We start from the raw sequence: 22,349 nt of genomic DNA on the forward strand, positions 1-22,349 counted from the left end.
AGTCGGGGGGGGGGGGAAGGGAGGTGGGGTCTTAGGGGGGAGGGGGGATATATAGTATGTGCTAGATTTTAAAGTAACACGATTGCACTTGTATACTGTTGCTCTTTAATTCCAGTGCAAAAATAGGACAAGCTGAATATATTAATAGATAGTAGAAATACACCGAAGGGAGGACTAGAGGGATAGAAGAAAGAGGGGTAGAGAGGGTGGGAGAGAGGATGGGAGGGAGGGTGAGAAGGAAGGGAGGGAGTGTATTGGGAGAGAGGTGTGGTAGAGGGGGAGGGGAAGTAGGGTAGAGGGGAAGGATGGAGGGAAAATGGAAAGTTGGAGGGGGGCGAAAGAAAGGGTGTATGGAGGGTCGAAGAGGTACATTGGGTTTCTATTTTGGGGGGTATTATTGACAAGAGGAATGGCTGTGTTTATTGTTTAATGTTATATGGCCCCGGTTCTGTACAGTACATGTGTGACTGTACGGAAATGAAAATGGAAAATAAAACACATTTACACTGAGAAAGAAAAACAAATAATGACCAGTTGCCTCCCGAAAAGCCACCTTTGGGACACGACCTGGATGACTGAGAATCTCCATAGACACACTTTCTTTGTTTGAGGCTTTTGTTGTTGTGAAAATAGCAATGAGGAATATACTAATTTGGGCATATAAGAAGGAGCCCTTTTTTTGCATAGCATTCATCAAACTTACAACCGCAAGATTGTTACAGCTGCATAATTAGTTGTGACTGCACCCATGGCAACTTTTAAAAAAACCCAAAAGTCATTTTCAGGATCCGATATAATTTACTTCTCATGATTAGCTGCTGTGCTTTGAAAAGGTTATTACAGTGAGCCCAATTAAATAGCAGCATTGAGGCAAGCTTCCTTGATCCTAAAGAGCTAGGAAGAATTGCTGCTTAGACTGAGAAGCTGGGAAATATTTTGGGAGAAGACAGGGATATGGAAGCTGTCCATGTTTGGGGCCCACATTGGTACCAATTTGATGAATTAATAGAATTTATCTGCCAAGATCATTTGAAAGCTATGCATAACTCTGAAATAGATCTTTATCTGATTGTGGGCTTCCCATATAGATCTGGAAAATAGGGATTCAATATTAGGCTAGGAAAGACTTGGATCTGACTGCATTGATTTAACAGAATAACAGAGTTGGAAAGGATCTCGGAGGTCTTCTAGTCCAACCCTCTGCTTGAGCAGAAGATCCTACACCTGTGATGGCGAACCTATGGCATGCGTGCCCGGAACGGCATGCGGAGTCATGTCACCTGGCATTCGTGGTGGCGCCCGTTCCTCTTCCGGGGTTCTGGTGTGCATGCGCGCATGACAATCAGCTTGCCTTCATTTTCCGTTTTCCGGTGTGAGCATGCATGCCGGCCAGCTGATCGTCACAAATGCATGCGCGGCAATAGCTGGAAGACTAGCTGGCGTGCCAGAAACCGGCAGTTCATTTTCCGGCACGTGCATTGTAGAATATTCTAAAATATTCCTAAAGGGCCAGCAACAGCCTATGCTGCGCCCTGATTGGCTGGGACGCAGCATAGCCTGTTGCTAGCCATCTAACGCTTCCTGATTGGCCGAGGTACTGCGTCAGCAGTTGCTGGACAGTACTCAGCTCCCTATTGGTTCCCTCGTTTACAAATTCCATATAAATACCTTGGCGCAGGTCCTGTTCGTTTGAATCGCAGTCATCTGTTCCTTTTCTTCTGCAATAAATCTCTGTTGGTGAAGTCCTGGCTCCCGCGTCTTCCATCTGCCTTCAATCCACAAAATGCATGCCCCCTGAGCAGTTCCTCTTCCGGGTTGTGGCCCAGATGAGAATATGAAGCATGTGTATATGTACGCAATCCCTTTTCGGGACTCAGTGCCAAAAAGGTTCGCCATCTCTGTCCTACACCACTTCAGACAAATGGTTTTCCAATCTCTTTTTCAAAATCTCCAGTGTTGGAGCACCCACAACTTCTGGAGGCAACTCGTTCCACTGATTCATTGTTCTGTCAAGAAATTTCTCCTTAGTTTTAGATTGCTTCTCTCCTTGATAAGTTTTCATCCTTTACTTCTTGTTATGCTTTGGAGAATAAGTTGACCATTTCTTCTTTGTGGCAGTCCCTTAGTTATTGGAACACTACTATTATGTTGCCCCTAGTCCTACTTTTCATTAAACTAGGCATACCCAGTTCCTGCAACCGTTCTTTGTATGTTTCAGGCCTTAGTCCCCCAATTATCTTTGTTGTTCTTCTCTGCACTCTTTCTAGAGTCTCAACGTCTTTTTTATATCATGGAGACCAAAATTGGATGTAGTATTTCAAGTGTGGTCTTACCAAGGCATTATAAAGTGGCATTAACATTTCACGTGTCGGCAGGCCTGGGGTTGATGAGTTCCCTTCCCCTCTCGATTGTGTGTCTGTTGGTTATTTTAAATGCTTGTATTTGTAGTTCTTGTGTTTCCCTTCCCCTTTGGGGTTTGTGAGCCGCCCTGAGTCCCGTTGGGAATAGGGCGGCATATAAATAAAACGAAACCTGAAACCTGAAACATTATTTTGATTTTTTTTTGTATATTGTCTGAATCAGTGGTGAAATGTAAAAAAAATTGCTATCGGTTCTCTGGGCGTGGCTTGGTGGGCGTGGCTTGGTGGTGGTAGGCCATGTGATTGGGTCGGCATGGTTAACTTTTTTTTAAAAAAAATTTAAAGCATTTTTTACTACCTGTTTGCCTGAACCGGTAGTAAAAAATGCTTTAAGTGAAAAAAGAAGGTTCAGCTCTGTCGTGCAATCGTGGGAGCCTTTTTTCCCCACTTTTTAAACCATTTTTTAAAGTACCGGTTCAAGTGAATAGGTAATAAAAAAAAATCTTTGAAAAGTGAAAAAAATGGTTCCCAAGATCGCATGGCACTTTCCCCCCCACTTTTTAAAGAATTATTTTCCTGCTGCTTTGGGCGAATAGGGAGGGGGAAAAATGCTTTAAAAAGTGAAAAAAAACTTTCCGACAATCGCACGGCTCACCACGGATCTGTGCGATCGCCAGAAGCTTCCCCTACTTTGTAAAGCATTTTTTTCCTGCCTATTCGCTCGAACCAGCAGGAAAAAAAAATGCTTTAAAAAGTATTTTTTTTATATTACTTTTATTTTTAATTCATACGATCATAAGATACTTTAGAAGGGGTTTGACAGAGGGCAGTGCCAGGTGTGGGCCCTGGGAAGTCGGGGGGACTAGGGATGGGGATCTACGGGGGGTGGGTGGGTGGGTGGGTGCTAATATAGTTTCAATAAGAAGAAGAATGCACTTGTATACGGTTGTTCTTTCTTTTTTTCTTTTTTTTCTTTATATTTTTTTCCTTGATTTATTTTATTTTTTATTTTTTATCATATTATAGTTCAATATTAATAAATAAGAGTTGAATAAAGGAACACACCAAGGGGAGAGGTAGAGGGAAAGAAGAGGGAGGAGTAAGGAAGGAGTAAGGGGAATGTAAGGAGGGCGTAAGGGGAATGTTAGGAGGAAGGGGAGAAAGGAAGGTTTGAGGGGAAAGAGAAGTAGGGAAGGGGAGTGTTAGAGGGAGGAAAGGAAAGTTGGAGGGGGAAGATGGGGTGTATGGAGGATGGAAGTGTCAGGTGGGGTTGTGAATGATGATGAGTTGTGTTTTCTTTTTTATTTTATTTTATTTCTTTTCTTATAGCAAATATCCAGTATATAAGTGACTGTAAAATGGAATGTGAAAATGAATAAAATATATATTTATGATAAAAAGTGGAAAAAAAGCTTCTGGCAATCGTGCGGCTTACAGCTGAGCCGCACGATCTTCAAAAGCTTTTTTTTACTACTGGTTCGCAGCACCAACGACTATTGTCTCTACCGGTTCGCGCAAACCGTTAGCATTTCACCCCTGGTATGAATCCACCATTTACATGTTTCAAAATGATGGAATCAACATAAGCAGCACTTGCACACCCCATTTTAAAAAAAGGCAGTGAACATCATTTCAAGCTCTCACATTTGCCCCCGTGCCTGCGGGTGCTATATGATGACACATTTGCTGTAGATCAGTGGTTCCCAAACTTGGCAACTTTAAGACTTGTGGACTTCAACTCCCAGAATTCTCCAGCCAGCAGAACTCTGCTGAGTTCTGCTGGCTGGAGAATTCTGGGAGTTGAAGTCCACAAGTCTTAAAGTTGCCAAGTTTGGGAACCACTGCTGTAGATGAAAGTGGCATCAAGTAAAAAGAAGTATTTAAAAATTGCCCATATAGAAATGTAGTATTAGGGATAATGCTAAGTTAACATTCTTCTTTGGTATATCATTCTTTATGTAGAAAGAAGATACAACTTTGTTTTGGTTTTCTCCAATCCTATGCTTTTGCTACTCAGCCCCTTGACTAGCAATTCAATTTGCAATAACGTCACTGAGAAAGTATTGAAATAGCATTTGTTGATGTCTCCATTCCATAAATTTGCCTTCCTGCTTCTCCCTGTAACAGGCACTATGTCCAAGACTTTGATTTTCCCTTTGATTGACAATGGAATAGCTAGATAATAAACTGTGTGCCAAGGGTATCATATCCCTAATGGCAAGTGCTTAATTTAGAACATTTAAAAGAGGTATCATCTATATATGATTGATTTATCAATAATTGATACTTAAATAACCGGAAGGCAGGGCGAGGGAGAGAATAAGAGGGAGAAAGAGAAAAACGAAGCAAATCCATTGTGGAACTACCTATAATGTATATAAAACTCATTTTGTGATTGTTGTTAGTTGCGAAGTTGTGTCCGCCGCATCACAACCCTATGGACAATATTCCTCCAGGCCTTCCTGTCCTCTACCATCCTCTGGAGTCCATTTAAGCTCACGCCAACTGCTTCGGTGACTCCATCCATCCACCTCGTTCTCTGTCGTTTCCCATCTTCTTTTGCCCTCAATCCTTCCCAGCATTAGGCTCTTCTCCAGTGAGTCCTCCCTTCTCATTAGGTTTTTAAACACATTTTAAAAGTCCCTAAATAAAATGATATGCCATGATTTATGAGATTAATTTCTCATATTGAAATATTTCAGTGCTGCATTTTTGCAATACATGAAGAGCAGTGGTGGGTTTCAAAAATTGTCGGAACCTACTCTGTGGGTGTGGCCTCCTTGTGGGAGTGGCTTGCCACCCATGTGACTGGATGGGAGTGGCTTGCCGCCCATGTGACCGGATATGAAATTATGAATTAGTACTTAGGTCGGTCCAAGTAGCTATTCAGAAACTCTGCCATTGAAGCATACAAGTCTTAAAGCTATCAAGTTACAAGATCCTTGGCAGTGCTGGGTTTCAAAAAATTTTGGAATCTCTTCTGTAGGTGTGGCCTGCTTTCCGGGTCCACTGGTGGAACCTTTTCTAACCGGTTCCGTAGATTTGATGAACCGGTTCTACCGAATAGGTGCGAACTGGTAGGAACCCACCTCTGATGAAGAGGCAGAGACACATCAAGAGCCCAAGAAATTTTGTTTGAATGGAGGATTTCTACACCCAAGTTCACATATCCCTTGACCCTCCCTTGACTTGGGTGCGACACAACCTCAAGACAACAGTTCAAAAACAGAATAATTATTTATTGTTCCAGAAGTACATTTCTCTTTTATACATATTTAATAAATGATACAGGATTGTACACATGTTCATTATTTCATTTTATTTTATTTTAAGGTCTTTTCTCCATGCCCCCTCCCTCCCCCAAACACACTCAAGAGAATTTCTGCTACAGGACTGTTTGCGTTCTTCCTTTTTAAAATGCTGCATACAAAGAGGACGAACAGATAATTTAACAATTTCTATGGGTGCCCCCCTGCCCCCACCGCGGTAAAATTAGAAACAAAAATCGCCACATAATTGAAAGGAGAAAGACGGGAAGGAAGTAGGAGGAAAACATCTCGGAACATGCATCCATTCAGCTCAACATGCCATTGAGGGCGAGGGAGGAGCGCGACCATCCCGTCTTGCAAGGCACCTGGAGTCTGGTTTATATTTATTTTACACTTTAAAACACAATTCCTCCAAAAGTGGGAGCCTCTTGCCTTGACACAGTGAAGAGGAGTGAGCTGAAAGGGAAGTCCCAAGCTTTGCGAGAATGAGCTTAAGAGTCCTTCTCCCATCTCTTATCCTGCCTTCCCAGGATCGATCAAACAGGACAACGAAGGCGGCCACGGATTCTCGTTAGCACAAGTTTGTAAGTTCTCCTTAGACAAGATCATTGGGCTTCTAAGCAGGTGGTGGAGACTGCTGCCTTTTCCCCACGCCCTATAGGGATGGAGGGGCTACATCTGCTACTGTGCAGAAACCCTGACCCTTCAGCACCAGCCCGTACTTTTAAAGCTACTTAAAGAAGAGGGGGGGGGGGATTGTGGATCAAAGTGCATCTGTAGTCTTTTCCTTATCAAGATATGGTTATTCTGCTAGGCAAACATAATATTTAATCATCCCACTTGTAAAGGGACTTCATAAAGCGTCATGATCTCAAGCCGAAATACTGCATATATATATATATGCATTACCGTAGACCCAAACTCTTTGCTTTAATTCAGATGACTGCTCTATTTGGAGGGAGAAAGAGTAGGGGGAAGAAACATTCCTCCCTTAAGACTGTATATGAACAGTTTTTTTTTTTTCTCATGCAACATCACCGTTTATGTGTAAAAAGTTGATCGGGGCAGTGAAGCTGAAGAAGATATGCGGGAATACTTCCATGTTCAAATGTCCGCGACGAGAATTATTCAGTTTGTGATCCGGATAAAACTGATAACGTCAATAATCTTTCGGAAAGTTTGTTGGGACAGTAAACAGACAGGGAGGAAAATGTTTTAGGTGGGGTTTGTTTTTGTGGAGAAAAAAGAAATTTTGCATTGCTCTAACAAAAAAAAAAGAGAACAACAAATGACAACAACTAAAAAAGGCTAGGGACCAATCTCATGTTGCATGTTTATGGAGACGCTACTTCAATCTGGATCACCAATCACGGTGTCTTAAAATGGCTTGATTGTTTCCTTCTTTTGTTTAGCGCACGATTATTGTGCAAATAGTTTGAAAGAGATTTTAAAAAAAATGCTGAGCAGGCTGCTAGTGCTTCTTCAAGAGGCAAAGCTGGAAAAATATGTCCCCCAATACAATTTCTTCATGAAATGCCCACCTTTATAATCTATATATTTTCATCCAAAAGAAAAAAACATTTGAATGCGACAGTCGTTAAGCCCTTCGAAAAGACTTAGCATTCCACAGTGCCTGATTATTATTATTATTATTATTTGAATGAACACATTATTCCCTCCCCAGTCAAGGTCTCTGTTTTCATGATTTAAAAACCCTCCACCCCAAGAAGACCTTCCAGCTTCCACCTGAAATGCTTTCAAATGAAAGAGGCAAGAGCTTGAAAAGATCTGCCACTTCTGTCAAGGTGTAGACGTTCCGCTGACGATCAATCTTTATCACTGATTTGTTGGACAGGTAAATGTACCTGCAAGGGATCCCGAAGTCTCTTAAGGTCCAATTCTGCCTAAAAATCAATAAAATGAAGACATAAGTACCATATTTCTCTCCATCATAGTCTAGTGTCAAACTCGATTTCAGTGAGGGACGCATCAACGTTGTGTTTGACCTCGGGGAGCCGGGGTGGGCGTGGCCAGCTTGACATCACTCGTGTTGAGAGTACCTCTGTGGATATGAGCACTCCGCCAGCGAAAAACGGGCTCCCGAGCTCTGTTTTTGGCTGCGACGGCGTCCTGCAACCCTCTGCCACCAAAAATGGAGAGCCCTGTGGGCCAGATCTAAGCACCCAACGGGCTGGATGTGGGTCGGGGGCCTTGAGTTTGATTCCACTGCTCTAGTGTAATGCATTACAATAGGGGTCCCCAACTCATGGGCTGCGGACCAGCATCGCTCCGCGGCTTGCCAGAAACCAGGCCGTACATGTGAAAGAGGCCTCATTCGCACATGTGCGGGATGCAGGCAGCGCATGAAACCACCTTCTCCCTTTCCGAAGAAAAAATTATCTCCACATAACCGGCTTCTGAAGCTAAAAAGTTTGGGGGTAGCTGCATTACAGGTAATCTCATTCCAAGTCAACATATCCACATTCACAAAAGGTCACCATTAAAAAAAACCCATGACTTTCCCATGAGGTTAACATAAGTGTTGAACCCATCTTAGACTATATGTGCAGCTGGTCCTTGACTTACAACCAGTAGTTTAGTAAACATTTGAAGTTAGAATGGCACTGGTAAAAAAGTGGTTTATAGCAATAGCAATAGCAATAGTTAGACTTATATACTGCTTCATAGGGCTTTCAGCCCTCTCTAAGCGGTTTACAGAGTCAGCATATTGCCCCCAACAACAATCCGGGTCCTCATTTTACCGACCTCGGAAGGATGGAAGGCTGAGTCAACCTTGAGCCTGGTGAGATTTGAACAGCCGAACTGCTGAACTGCAGTCAGCTGAAGTAGCCTGCAGTGCTGCATTTAACCACTGCGCCACCTCGGCTCTTATTTATGACTGTTTCGTACAGTTATTGCAGCACCCCCATGGTCATGTGACCAAAATTCAGGTATTTGGCAACTGCCCTGTATTTATGACGATAGCAGGAACCCGATCTGGTTTTGTGATTTTATGACGAGCAAAGTCAATGGGGAAGCCAGATTCGCTTAACAACTATATTACTGACTTAACCGCTTCAGTGATCCACTTAACAACTGTGGCAAGGGAGGTCATTAAAAGGGTGCAAAACTCACTTAACGTGCTTAGCAATGGAAATTTTGGGTTCAATGAAGGTTGTAAGCGAAGGACTGCCTGTGTATCCCACTCCAATGAATGCTTATTTTTCATATAAACGAAGCCTGCGACATTCTACAGAAACTGAGATGATGCCAGTGGCAGTAAGATTAGCATTTCCAACAGGAAGGAATGGCCATCGACAGTTTCAAATATACGAGTCAATTACATAAGGCAATATTGAGTAGAGCCAAACCATGGTGGGTCGGATGAAACTGAACCCATATTGGCCCAATTTTGAAATTTACTGTATTTTTCATTGTAATATAGACCAATCGTGGAATGCAGGTATTTTAGTAATTGGATTGGTAAAATAAAGGCAATTATGAAAATCAGCTTCCATCCATCGAAAACAACTTTGAGCAATTATTCCTAAGAGATGGGACGATTCTAAGGACAGACTTTTTTGTTTGTTTGTTTATTGTTTGTTTATTGGATTTATATTGTCTTGCAAATTCTTCATCTATTCCTTTTCCTTCTTTCTTCATATAACACACATATATCTCTCTATCTCTGTCTCTGTCCCATCCCATCCCACCCTATCATCCATCCATCCATCCATCCATCCATCCATCCATCCATCCATCCATCCATCCATCCATCTATCTATCTATGTTATCTCTCTCTCTCATCTGTCTGTCTATCAATCATCTATCTATCTATCTATCTATCTATCTATCTATCTATCTGTGTTATCTCTCTCTCATCTGTCTGTCTGTCTATCTATTTCTATCTCTATCTTATCTCTATCTATCTATCTATCTATCTATCTATCTATCTATCTATCTATCTATCTATCTGTGTTATCTCTCTCTCATCTGTCTGTCTGTCTATCTATTTCTATCTCTATCTTATCTCTATCTATCTATCTATCTATCTATCTATCTATCTATCTATCTATCTATCCTTATATCTATCTCTATCTTATCTTATCTTATCTATATCTATCTATCTATCTATCTATCTATCTATCTCTATCTATCATCTATCTATGTTATCTCTCTCTCTCATCTGTCTGTCTGTCTGTCTGTCTGTCTATCTATCTATCTATCTATCTATCTATCTATCTATCTATCATCTATCTATCTATCTATCTATCTATCTATCTATCTATCTATGTTATCTCTCTCTCATCTGTCTGTCTGTCTATCTATCTCTATCTCTATCTTATCTCTATCTATCTATCTATCTATCTATCTATCTATCTATCTATCTATCTATCTATCTATCTATCTATCTATCCACCCACCGATCCATCCACCGATCCATCTATCCATCTATCTATCTATCTATCTATCTATCTATCTATCTATCTATCTATCTATCTATCTATCTATCTATCTATCTATCTATCTATCTATCTATCTATCTATCTATCTATCTATCATATCTATCTATCTATCTATCTATCTATCTATCTATCTATCTATCTATCTATCTATCTATCTATCTATCTATCTATCTATCTATCTATCTATCTATCTATCTATCTATCATCTACCTACTTACCTACCTACCCACCTACCTATCTATCTAATATATATTTGATCTCCATATTCTATTGCCTTAGAAACCGTATAACTCATTTGGTAGACAAAATATATGGAGTTTTTAGTTGCTATTATTACACATAATCAAGGGACCTCAGAAACACAGGCAAAAATATACATTTATGAATGTACGTTTGCTTATTTTACATTGGAAAACATACTAGAGATAGTCCTTGTTTTATGATCATTCATTTAACGACCATTCAAAGTTATGACAATGCTAAAAAGGTGACTTACAGTCGATGCAGCATCCTGGGAGGTCATGGGATTAAAAAATGATAACAATTACGATGTCACGTGATTGGCAACTCTTTCAGGGAGGTATCCAACAAGCAAAATCAGTAGGGGAAACCAGATTCACTTAACACCCATGTGATTTGCTTAAGGACCATAATAAAAGTTGTCAAATTGGACATAACTTACTTAACAACTGCATCATTTAATGACGGAAGTCCCGATTATGGTCATAAGTCAAGAACTACCTGTAGTGCTTTATCTTTCCAATGTGCTGCAAGTTTAATCAGCTAGTTCAACTCTCTTCTGGGCTGAAACCTATATCAACATTATAAAATCAGCTGTAAATAACAGTATCTTTTGGAATACAAATGGAAAAAACATGAGGAAAGCAGATCAAAGAATTACTGAATGTTCAAGAACTAATAATGGGACAATTTCCTATCCTCCCCTCCAATTTCCTCCAAGGATTTATTTTTATTACCTGAGCAATAGCATCCTTGAGTTGATTGTATTTTTCTAGATCAAAACGAGTCTTTCTGGCTCCTTTATGGAAGAATAGTAAGTACTGCCTGTCTCTAGCATCTGGATATACATATTCCTATTGAATGAAAGAATAAATTAATTGAAACCTTAGACACAAACACTTACTTATCAATAACCAATTTGAAAGGACAAGAAACTCAACTCTGGGCTAATAATTAATTTAACATGGAATACGGACAAATTATATGCCACATGATGCTCGGCAGATCTGATTATCAATTGAAAAGTTAGATTAGGTTAGGTTTATTGGACTTATATGCTGTCCTTCTCCCAAAGGACTCAGGGCGGCGTACAAGATAAAAACACATATTACAAAGTTAAAAGAAAGATTAAAATAGAATATCAAAAAAAAAAAACAATAGACATTTACAATGAGATTTAGAAATTAAATTAAAATTAACAATTAAAATTAATAATTTATTTTATTCAGGCCAGGCCGGTTTGCTGGAAAAGCCAACTTTTTGGAGCGCGCCGGAAGGACCGTGATAATAGTGTATAATATATTAAGTCTTTTTGAATAGTGATAATATATTAAGTCTAATATATTAAGTCTTTTTGAATAGTGATAATACATTAGTCTTTTTGAATAGTGATAATATATTAAGTCTTTTTGATATATCATCTTACTTATGATTATTTGCAGGAACTGAGCAATGTAACAGACACTGTGTCACTTCAAATGTGCAACCGAAAGCAATTCTTGACAGCTTAGTCAATTTAATTTTAATTTTGTTCCACAGTGGTTGAGTAATTTAAGCCACCTAGAGTTTGAGTGATATATTACAAATTACTATAATAAATAAAAAAATGATTAACTAGCTTGTTGGAGAACAGCAGGCAGGATATGAGATTCTGCATGGTACAATAATGCAGAGTAAGTTATGGTGGACAAGCGACAGGAACTGGAAGTATGTGGTTATTTGATCTTTATTATTGCCCCCGTTAGCTACTCCATAGATGGCCAATGATTTTGGTCTTAAAAGCCAAACAGATTACTGGACTTGTAGATGCACATAGGCCAATTCAGACCTACACAAGCTATTTTGCACATCTTCATATTCAGCAATCCTGAATTCTGCCAAAATGGGGAAGAAAGAAGCAAGCTTTCCATTAGCTTTCAAAGCTTTCTGGCGCTCAGCTCTTGATGGAAAAGGTATCGAGAAGCGCTACCAAAATGGCATATATGAGCCACCTCCTCCATAAGCTCTAAGAGAAGAGGGTTTACGGCACTGCAAAGTTATTACGCTGTATGTGCCCCAAGATGCATTTTCAGGAGGCAACTAGACTTTCTTCTTGTTGTTTTTTTGGAGATGTTTTGTTTCATGACCCGTCAAAACCGCGGTCCACAAAAGCGCGCTCGACGAAAGCGCGTACATGACGTCATCACAGCGCGATGAAAAAAATTAAAAATTGAAATAAAAATAAAATTAAAGCAAGCCGATTCACATAAAGGTAAGGGTTAGGTTTAGGGTTACGGTTAGGGTTAGGTTAAGGGTTAGGGTTTGGTTTAGAGCGTTAGGGTTACGTTTAGCGTTAGGTTAAGGGTTAGCATTAGGGTTAGCGTTAGGTTAAGGGTTAGGTTTAGGTTTAGGTTTAGGGTTAGGTTAAGGGTTAGGTTTAGGGTTAGGGTTAAGTTTGGGGGGGTTAGGGTAAGGTTTTCGCTTTAATTTTACATTTATCGATCACAGCGCGATGTTTTCGTCGCGCTGTGATGACGTCATGTACGGGCTTTCGTCGAGCGCGCTTTTGTCTACCGCTGTTTTGTGGTGGAACCGTTTTGTTTCTCATCCAAGAAGCTTCTTCAGCTGTGACAGGATAATAGGGAATGGAAGGATTTATATTCCTTACAGATAGCTGGTCATTTGCATTCTTTTAGACGGCTGTAGAAGCACTTGGAGGTTTATCTGTGTCCTCATCGGTCACCTGAGTAGTCTCCTGATTCCTGTAGTCTGCAGTTTTTCCCCCCTGGAAATCCATTCCTGCTCCCATGCCATTCAAATGGTGTTCATCCCAAATTGTATAGCTAAACGTCTGCAGAGATTCTTAAGTCATTCAGAACTAAATTCAGATTCTCAGTTGTCAGAGCTAAAGAAGCTTCTTGGATGAGAAGTGAAACGTCTTCCAAAGACAAGAAAAAAACCAGTTGCCTCCTGAAAAAGCACCTTTGGGACAACCGTGACCTGGATGATTGAGAATCTCTACAGACTTACACGGGATGTGGTCATCTAAAGCGTGAACATCTGTAAGTTCAATTCTCAGTGGAGGGGTTGAACCTTTTAGAATAACATCTGGCTCCCCACATCTGAAAAACCCCAGTAAGGATCAAATTGATCACATATTACCTCCTGATGGTCAATGAAAACTGAAAACTCTACACAAGACACAAACTGTGTAAACATACAGCCTCCCTCCTTTCCCTCAGAAGAGGTTGTGTAAATAATATGTAATCTAGTACAAGAGTATGAAATACCTGTACCCTTTTCTGAATGTTTAAGGGAAGGTGGACTGTATACAGATAGTCCTTGGGTTAACAATCAATCATTTAGTGACCGAAGTTAAAACGCTACTAAAAAACTGATTTACGACCATTTTTGACACTTGTGGCATCCAGGTTGTCATGGGGTCAAAATTCAGACAGACAACTGGCTCATGTTGCTGACAATTACAGGGTCATGTGATCTCCTTTTGTGACTTCCTGACAAGGTGAGTCAATGGGGTTCACTTTAAAACCAATTTAACAACTGCACTGATTCGGTAATAATTGTGGCAAGAAAGGTCATGAACTGGGAGCAAAACTCACTTAATAACTGTCTTGTTTAAGGAAAGGAAAGTTTTGGATTCAACTGTGGACGTAAGAGTAGCACTACCTGTATACCATTCCGATAATGCTGGCACAGTGGTTAGAATGCAGTATTGTAGGCTAATTCTGCCCACAGCCAGAAGTTCAATCCTGACTCAGCTTTCCATCCTTCCAAGATCAGTAAAATGAGGAGCCAGATTGTTGGGGAAAATATGCTGACTCTGTAAACCACTTAGAGCCGAGGTGGCGCAGTGGGTAGAGTGCAGTACTGCAGGCCACTTCAGCTGACTGCTAGTTCAGCAGTTCAGTGGTTCAAATCTCACCGGCTCAGGGTTGACTCAGCCTTCCATCCTTCCGAGGTGGGTAAAATGAGGACCCAGATTGTTGTTGGGGGCGATATGCTGACACTGTAAACCGCTTAGAGAGGCCTGAAAGGCCTATGAAGCGGTATATAAGTCTACTGCTATTGCTATTGCTACTTAGAGAGGGTTGTGAAGCACTGTGAAGTGAAATATAAGTCCAAGTACTGTTGCTATTCTGCCATGAAATCAGTATAGGACTCTGACTTTCTGATTCTCTTAGCAGCAGGAAACCAATGATCAGTGGGACACTCCTAGTAGTAGCAGAGTAAGAGGGAAATGTATGATGGGAACCAGTAGGCAGGCACCCCTACCATTATTAGCAATAGTACTTAGACCAGTGTTTCTCAACCTTGGCCACTTGAAGATGTCTGGACTTCAACTCCCAGAATTCCCCAGCCAGCGAATGCTGGGAGTTGAAGTCCGGACATCTTCAAGTGGCCAAGGTTGAGAAACACTGACTTAGACTTATATATCGCTTTGTAGTGCTTTACAGTCCTCTCAAAGCAATTTTGCAGAGTCAGCATAATGCCCCCAACAATCGGGGTCCTCATTTTACCCATCTCGGAAGGATGGAAGGCTGAGTCAACCTTGAGCCTTGGTGTGGTTTGAACTGCCAAACTGCAGGCAGGCGATAGTCAGCAGAAGTAGCCTGTAGAACTTCACTCTCACCACTGCGCCACCGAGGATCATTAATGTACATTTTACTGTGGTTAAGATACAAAATGCAAATTTAAATATAATGCAAAGTCCTGTAATGACTTGGAGAACATGGTTCCCGCCCTGCATTTTTAAAAGATAACATAAATGAACTTACAAATTTAAACCAAAGTCTGAAAGTGGCATGCCATAAGCTAAGAAGGACTCCCCGTGCATTCTTCCTTTAGCTTCAGCACATTCTTTACCGACTAAAGGAGTTTTTGAACTTCTGTGCAACAATACGAAAACCATACAGAAATCTCAAAGGGAATGCAGGCCACTGACTGCCAGAGAAAATTAGCTAAAGTACAAAATTGAACCTTAAAAACCAATTCACCCACGTATACGTATTAAAACTATGCAATGCTTTGAGTGATTCTTTTCTCTCTAAAAGGTTCAAGGGGTGCAACCCTTTCATAACTGTTTTATGAAATAAAATGCGCCCCCCACCCGATCTGCCCACTTCAAAGGGTTGAAACAACTAAATTATTTGCATTTTTTCCCCCTGTTTTGCAGCCTCTTTGGGTTTTGTTCTGCAGGACTAACTTTTTAAGTGGAAGAGGAGAGGTTTTCAGAAAAATTTGAAGGAGATTTTGAGGAGGAGATGCAGTTCAGCTTGAAACATCACTTCAAACCTCTTCAAGTCAATGGGATGAAAAACAGATTCCTCTGATTCTTTTACCCAAATATTTTCTGAGCAGGCAGCTTTGGCAAACTAAAACTGGAAGGCAGATCTCTAAAGCTGTGTAATTGACTTTTGGAAGTCAATTGCCATTGTCCTTCAGGCTTTTCTTGGCAAAGCGAATCACATCAGTTCCACAGTGCGTATCTCTCTGCTGAAGTGACTCTTATGTCATGTTTTCCGGGCTTGACATAAATTAGAACAGAACAGAATAACAGAGTTGGAAGGGACCTTGTAGGTCTTCTAATTCAACCCCCTGCTTAGGTAGGAAACTCTATACCATTTCACTCAAGTGGTTGTCCATTTTCTTCTTAAAACTTCCAGTGTTGGAGAATTTACAACTTCTGGAAGCAAATTGCTCCACTGATTAATTGTTCTAACTGTCAAGAAATTTCTTAGTTCTAGGTTGCTTCTCTCTTTGATTAATTTTCATCCATTGTTTCTTGTCCTGCCCTCAGGTGCTTTGGAGAATAGCTTGACTCCCTCATCTTTGCAGCAGCCCCTGAGATATTGGAACACTGCTATCATGTCTCCCCTAGTCCTTCTTTTCATTAAACTAGACCACGGGTCAGCAACTTGTGGCTCTGGAGCCATATGTGGCTCTGGAGCCGTATGTGGCTCTGGAGCCGTATGTGGCTCTTTCATCCCTTTGCTGCGGCTTCCTGTTGCCGGTCGGCTCCACAATTGATAGAACTTTCGATTAGGACAGGTAGACAAAAAAGGATGCCACACTAGGAGACTCCGTGGTGGGGGAATTGGACTTCTGGTTGGCTCCAGAATTGAACAGGGAGCTTCCGGTTAGGACCTTTGTAGCTCTTTGAGTGTTTAAGGTTACCGACCCCTCAACTAGACATACCCAATTCCAGCAACTGTTCTCTATATGCTTTAGCCTCCAGTCCCCTAATTGTCTTTGTTGCTCTTCTCTTCACTCTTTCTAGAGTCTCAACATCTTTTTTTACATCGTGGCAATCAAAATTGGATGTGATATTCCAAGTGTGGTCTTACCAAGGCATTATAAAGTGGTATTCACACTTCACGTGATCTTGCACTGAAATTATGCAACCTCCTTTCCCCAAAGAAATCACCATTTTAATGCAAAGCCCATCTTACCTGACGCGTTACTACGAAGTATGCATACATTGCCATGGCGCTGCCATATGTGATGAAGTAGGTGACTGGCTCCATAATGTCCCAAGAATATTCCCACCAGGTGAGCCGAGCCAAGATTCCAAACTGGGTTGCCATGTAAGCCAGCCCACCCCACAATAGCCAGGTTGTCCTCTTCTCTGCTTTTCTGCAAATTTCCATCCTGACCTGCAAAAGAAGATTGTCCAGGGCTAGTACGGTATTGAGCAGTGGCCTTTAATGCAAGTTGGAACATAATCCAAGAACGTTGTCTAATCCAGTGATCCCTCAACCTTTGCAACTTTAAGATGGGTGGACCTCAACTCCCAGAATTCCCCAGCCAGCCTCTTAAAGTTGCTAAGTTTGAGGGATCACTGGCCTAGTCAGAAGTGTTTTTAATGTCAATATTTTTTGATCGGAGACTAAACGACAGATTGTTCAAATGCAGAATAACCCATTTTCCATTGTTTTGAGTAGTTACCATGTGTTTCCAATGCTCGAATAAAGTCCGTGCTTTAATATGTCCCTATCCTACCTTCTCATTTTAAAATAAAATAGTTCGAAGTGCGATGGCCTCTCTTCCAAATATTACAGAAAGAAGGGAAGGGAAGGGAAACCCAAGGAGAGAGAACCTTATCATGTCCACATAATGTTTACTTTTGGACTATGGAAAAAAAATCACTAAATCCTTCTTTTTTGCCCCCTGTCAAAAATATGGATGTCTGACTAGACCAGTGTCTCTTAGTCTTAGTACTATGAAGATGTATGGACTTCAACTCCCAGAATTCCAGAACAGGAGCCTCTTCTCCAATAGTGGAACAGAATTCTTTCCTCCTTTTAGTCCCTCTTGGACCAGTCTCCCAGTAGTAACTACAATTCTTTTCTTATTTGTCGTAAAAAGAATCAGCCAAAAGATTCTGGCTACATGCTACAAACAGAAAGTTAAGCCACTACTTCTTCTTGGTTTGGATTTGGCATTTCTACATGCCGTAAGTTTTTTTCATTTATTTGGAAGAACAGCCAATCCCAATTTCTTATTCACCTTTCCATGGTGCATTTATAACACTCTTGTGCACCAATCTTGTTTAATCCAGCACCAGGAACTGCGATTTACCACAATTTCCAAAAACTAAGTTTTCAGGTCCTGATGCCTAAACAAACATTAAAATAGTTCCTTATAGTGTTTTTCAACATTGGGAACTGTAAGATAGGTGGATTTGAGCTTCCAGAACTTCCCAGCCAATTCTGGGAGTTGAAGTTCATCTTAAAAGTTGCCGAGAGTGAAAAGCACTGTGATAAAGACTGATGAACAAAGCCAATGCAGACGCAAGAGAAGCCCATGTGTCTGTGCACAGTATTTGAGAATTTTATACTTAGTTGTGGACAAGTTAACCATGATTCAATTAACTGGGAAGCAGTGCTTTATAGCAGCCCGTTCCTCCTCCCTCCCTTTACTAGTTTTTTAAACAGAAATGCTCTGATCTAGACCCATTTATTAATAGATAAGCCTCAATGTGTTGCAGTTTGAAGAGTTAGCTCAAGAATATCTGACAAGGAAATCACTTGTAAACAAACATTGGCTGGGTAGGGATCAGAAGATCTTTGTGGTTGTCTATTTTCTTTATATGATGTTAAGCCAATTATTATTCTGGGTACTTGAGAGACCGCCTACTGCCAATTACCTCCACTAGGCCAATAAGATCCCATAGATTAGGCCTCCTCCGAATTCCATCAGCCGGTCAATGTCGACTGGCAACTACCCGGAGGAGAGCCTTCTCGGTGGCTGCTCCGACCCTATGGAACGAACTCCCCGTGGAGATTCGTACCCTCACCACCCTTCAGACCTTCCGCGTAGCCCTTAAAACCTGGCTGTCCCGACAGGCCTGGGGCTAAAGACTTCAACCCCACCCGAATAGTATGACTGTTGTGCTTTTTAATGATGTATTGTCTTCATGTGTATAACTTGTTTTGTCCTTCCCTCCCCCTGAATTGTGAGCCGCCCTGAGTCCCCTCAGGGAAAAGGGCGGCATACAAATAAAGTTAAATCCAAATCCAAATTACAATACATACAGTAACAGATATTCCTTGGCCACTTAAAATTGGTCCAAGAAAAACAAGTTTGCATATGAAAAAGTTTTTACGTATGAAAAAACCCTTCACAAAGAGGGTTGTCTAAAGCCATTAATGTACAATATAGGTTCTTTGTTCAGCTGTCAAGCTTACTGAAACAACTCTCAGTGACCTCACTTTTTCCATGGGTGCCAATTGCTGCTTGAGGTCTTCTATCCTCCCAATCAATTCCTTCTCCTTGTTCAGTTGGTGTTCTTCAATACACAGTGTGGTATAGAGCTGCTGAACCAGAGTCTTCACATCATTCAACGTGGTGGCATCTTCGTGGCTTAAGAGATCTAAAGAAGAACACAGATCTTTTCATATCCTTATTTTTTCACAGTGTGAATGGCACTGTGAAGAATGTCGTGCGGAAGGACTGAAATTTACAAAATCAAATAAAACAGAGGATGGAATTTATTGGATTACTCAGTCTGTAACATGGCAACTCATGTTCAGACAAGTTTTTAAACAAATGTCATTCCAATATAGCAATAGCAGTAGAATTATATACCGCTTCATAGGGCTTTCAGCCCTCTCTAAGCGGTTTACAGAGAGTCAGCATATTGCCCCCAACAACAATCTGGGTCCTCATTTTACCCACCTCGGAAGGATGGAAGGCTGAGTCAACCCTGAGCCGGTGAGATTTGAACCGTTGAACTGCTGATCTAGCAGTAGCCTGCAGTGCTGCATTTAACCACTGCGCCACCTCGGTTTGGCTATAGGTTTGGCTTATACTTGCCTCTCCAAAGACAAAAACTGATAAAACTCTTTTAGGCTGGATTGGCATATTACAGAAATAAGGAAGCTTAAAATTCCATTTAAAATTTAGTAACAAAAATGGGATAATTGGGCCCAAACTTTTAATGTTGCCTTTATTTTTTATTTCTTAAGACCATTGTGCAGCAAATGTCACTTGAAAATATTAGTGTTTGGTATTTAACATTAAGTGGCTTTTGGACTCAATCAGTAAACAACAGGTAGGTATTCTATTTTATTTTGTTTTATTTGTATCCTGCCTTTATTATTTTTACAAATAACTATTGTGGCCTACCAGCAGCCAGCGAAGCTGGTGGCAGACGCAGACAGTGAGGAGGTTGGGGAGGAACACAGGCCAGTCCTGGAGTCTGGGGAAGGCTCTGATGAGGGCTCTGCATCAGAGGCAGAGAGGGGGCGAGGGCCGTCTGACAGTTATCAGCTGCCTTCGGAGTCGGACATCAGTGGGGCAGAAGAACAGTTGGAGCCTGTTCCCAGTGTGTGCATGCGCAGAGCTGCCAGGAGAAGAGAACAGCTAAGGAACAAGGATCGACTTGGGAATAAAGCCACAGGTGGACGGTGAATGGCCCCTCCCATAGGGAATAAAGAGGAGCGAAAGGGGAGTGGAGTTTGCAGGAGACAATTAGTTCAATTCATTAGAATGAAGATCTGTTCCTGATGTCTTGCCAAGTATTGTCTGCTACAGAGTGGCGTTTGGAAGATATAAGCCTGGCAGCTCTCCAAGCCTGATAAAGGTCTGTAGTTGTAAAACCTCTTGAAAGGCTGATGGCTGGGACTTTGCTGGAAAGGAATTCAGTTTAAACTAAATAAAAGGGGTTTTATCGGGACAAGGAGTCGGCTTCGTGCTTTTGGGAAGCCTAGGCCAGAACAATAACTCAAGGCAGCAAACATATCCAATACCCCTTTCTTTTCCTAAACTCACAGTCTCCTGCTTTCCTGCCTGATGCCTTAACTATTAGACCTGTGTGTGTGTGTGTGTGTGTGTGTGTTGGGTAATATGGAATAGCATTACAAACACGGAATGTATGACTATGTGAAAATTGTTCTCAAATGGGTTGGCAAATCAAAAAAGTACATCAGATTCTTTACATTCCATTTCCTTCTTAATACTTTAAGGTTTATATGAGATGAGTTTCATCCATTTATAAAACAAAAGCAATATAAAACAGATAACGCATGAACACATTAATGTCTTGTTTCATGTAACGATAAAAGTAGAACTTAAATCAAATTATAATGCAGAGAAGGACCCTGTCTGAAGATCATCAGGTGGGCTCATTTTTGGCTCGTATTGGGAAAAGTTTAAGCCTGGAAAAAGAACTGGAGAACTTCTAGTAGATGCAGTATTCTATTGCATTATGAATACAGAGATTCTGCACCATCTGAATCATACAAGAACTTCTGATATCAGAAAGAAAAACAACTATATATGAAGATGAGCTTAAATACACAATGGACAGAACACACCAACCAGCCTAAGAAATGTTTGAATGAGCATATATTCAACCCATTACAAGTAGATTTCCCCCCAATTATATATTTGATCTGAAGAATCCCAAGATAGCTAAATTGATAGGACTTTGATCCAGGCTAATATAGTTTAATTTACATTTTATACCCCAGAGTGCAAGACAATTTATTTGAGCCTTCATGCTTAACTTTACAAACATTTTACCAAAAAGATATTGTATCTTCATTTATGAAGCCCTAAACATCTGTTTAAGCCCTTCCAATGGTAAGGAATCCAAAGGTCCTTTTTTCAAGAGGCAACTGGACTTTGTTTTTCTTTGAAGACGTTTCGCTTCTCATCCAAGAATCTTCTTCTATTCTTCGCCCTTACCCGTTGGGCCTGTTTTTCGCCCTCTCTAGGCTCCGGAGGCTTTCCTGAAGCCTGGGGAGGGTGAAAAACAGCCTAATGGCCTAACCGGAAGTTTGGAAATGAACTTCCGGCCATTGTTCGCCCTCTCCAGCCTTCAGGAAAGCCTCCGGAGCCTGGGGAGGATGAAAAAATGACCCAACCAGAAGTTCGGGAACAAATTTCTGGTTGGAAATTACTGTTTTTTGCCCTCTCTGGGCTCCAGAGGTTTTCTTGAAGCCTGGGTAGAGCGAAAATGGCTTCTCCTGGTCCTCTGGAAGGCCGAAAATCAGCTGGCCAGTACATGCATGCGCGCCAAAGCTAAGGGCTGCTGTGCCAGCAAATGTGGCTCCATGTGCCATAGGTTCGCCAACACAGGCATATAGGAAAAGTGTCAATCAAGACTCAAGAGAACACACCACAAAACCTGGTCATAGGACCATTATTCTCAAGGCTTGGAGAATATTAGCATGAATATTATGATGGCCGGTGATAGTATATTTGGAGAAGATGCAACTTTCCAAACAGACATGAATTATTATTATTTTTAATTATTGGCTGGCAAATGACTTCTGCAAATCTATCCCAATTGCATGAAGCTGTTACCTCTCTTTGGTGGACAGACGTGGTAACTCAAGTCATTAATTACTAGTTTGAACTCGTCAAGAAGTAGGAGATCTATGCTTGTGGAAGCTGCTACTCGTGTCCCATCTGAAATGAAAAGAGGAATAGATGTATTTAGAGCTAGATATGACTTATTAATATTCCACCAGTGTTCCACTGCAAATTAGTATATTCTACCTTATCAA

The 22,349-nt window shown here is 41.0% G+C and overlaps 1 protein-coding gene across 1 annotated transcript in view; it reads right to left on the reverse strand.

Moving 5' to 3' along the window:
* Positions 1 to 5,578: 5,578 nt before the first annotated feature.
* The window catches only part of MCU (mitochondrial calcium uniporter), a 159,599-nt gene continuing 142,828 nt past the window's right edge, over positions 5,579 to 22,349 (reverse strand). Inside the window, exons 4-8 of the mRNA XM_087701843.1 lie at positions 22,147 to 22,251; positions 19,047 to 19,207; positions 16,785 to 16,988; positions 11,073 to 11,189; positions 5,579 to 7,533 (exon numbers count right to left, since the gene is read on the reverse strand). Coding sequence (XP_087557969.1) covers positions 7,456 to 7,533; positions 11,073 to 11,189; positions 16,785 to 16,988; positions 19,047 to 19,207; positions 22,147 to 22,251 — 665 coding nt within the window. The 3' untranslated portion in view covers positions 5,579 to 7,455. The remainder of the gene's footprint in view (positions 7,534 to 11,072; positions 11,190 to 16,784; positions 16,989 to 19,046; positions 19,208 to 22,146; positions 22,252 to 22,349) is intronic.

This window comes from Thamnophis sirtalis, unplaced genomic scaffold (genome assembly GCF_051295495.1).
Source record: "Thamnophis sirtalis isolate CommonGarterSnake01/CBP01778 unplaced genomic scaffold, rThaSir2_p1.2 scaffold_15, whole genome shotgun sequence".
Classification (NCBI taxonomy): Eukaryota; Metazoa; Chordata; class Lepidosauria; order Squamata; family Natricidae; genus Thamnophis; species Thamnophis sirtalis.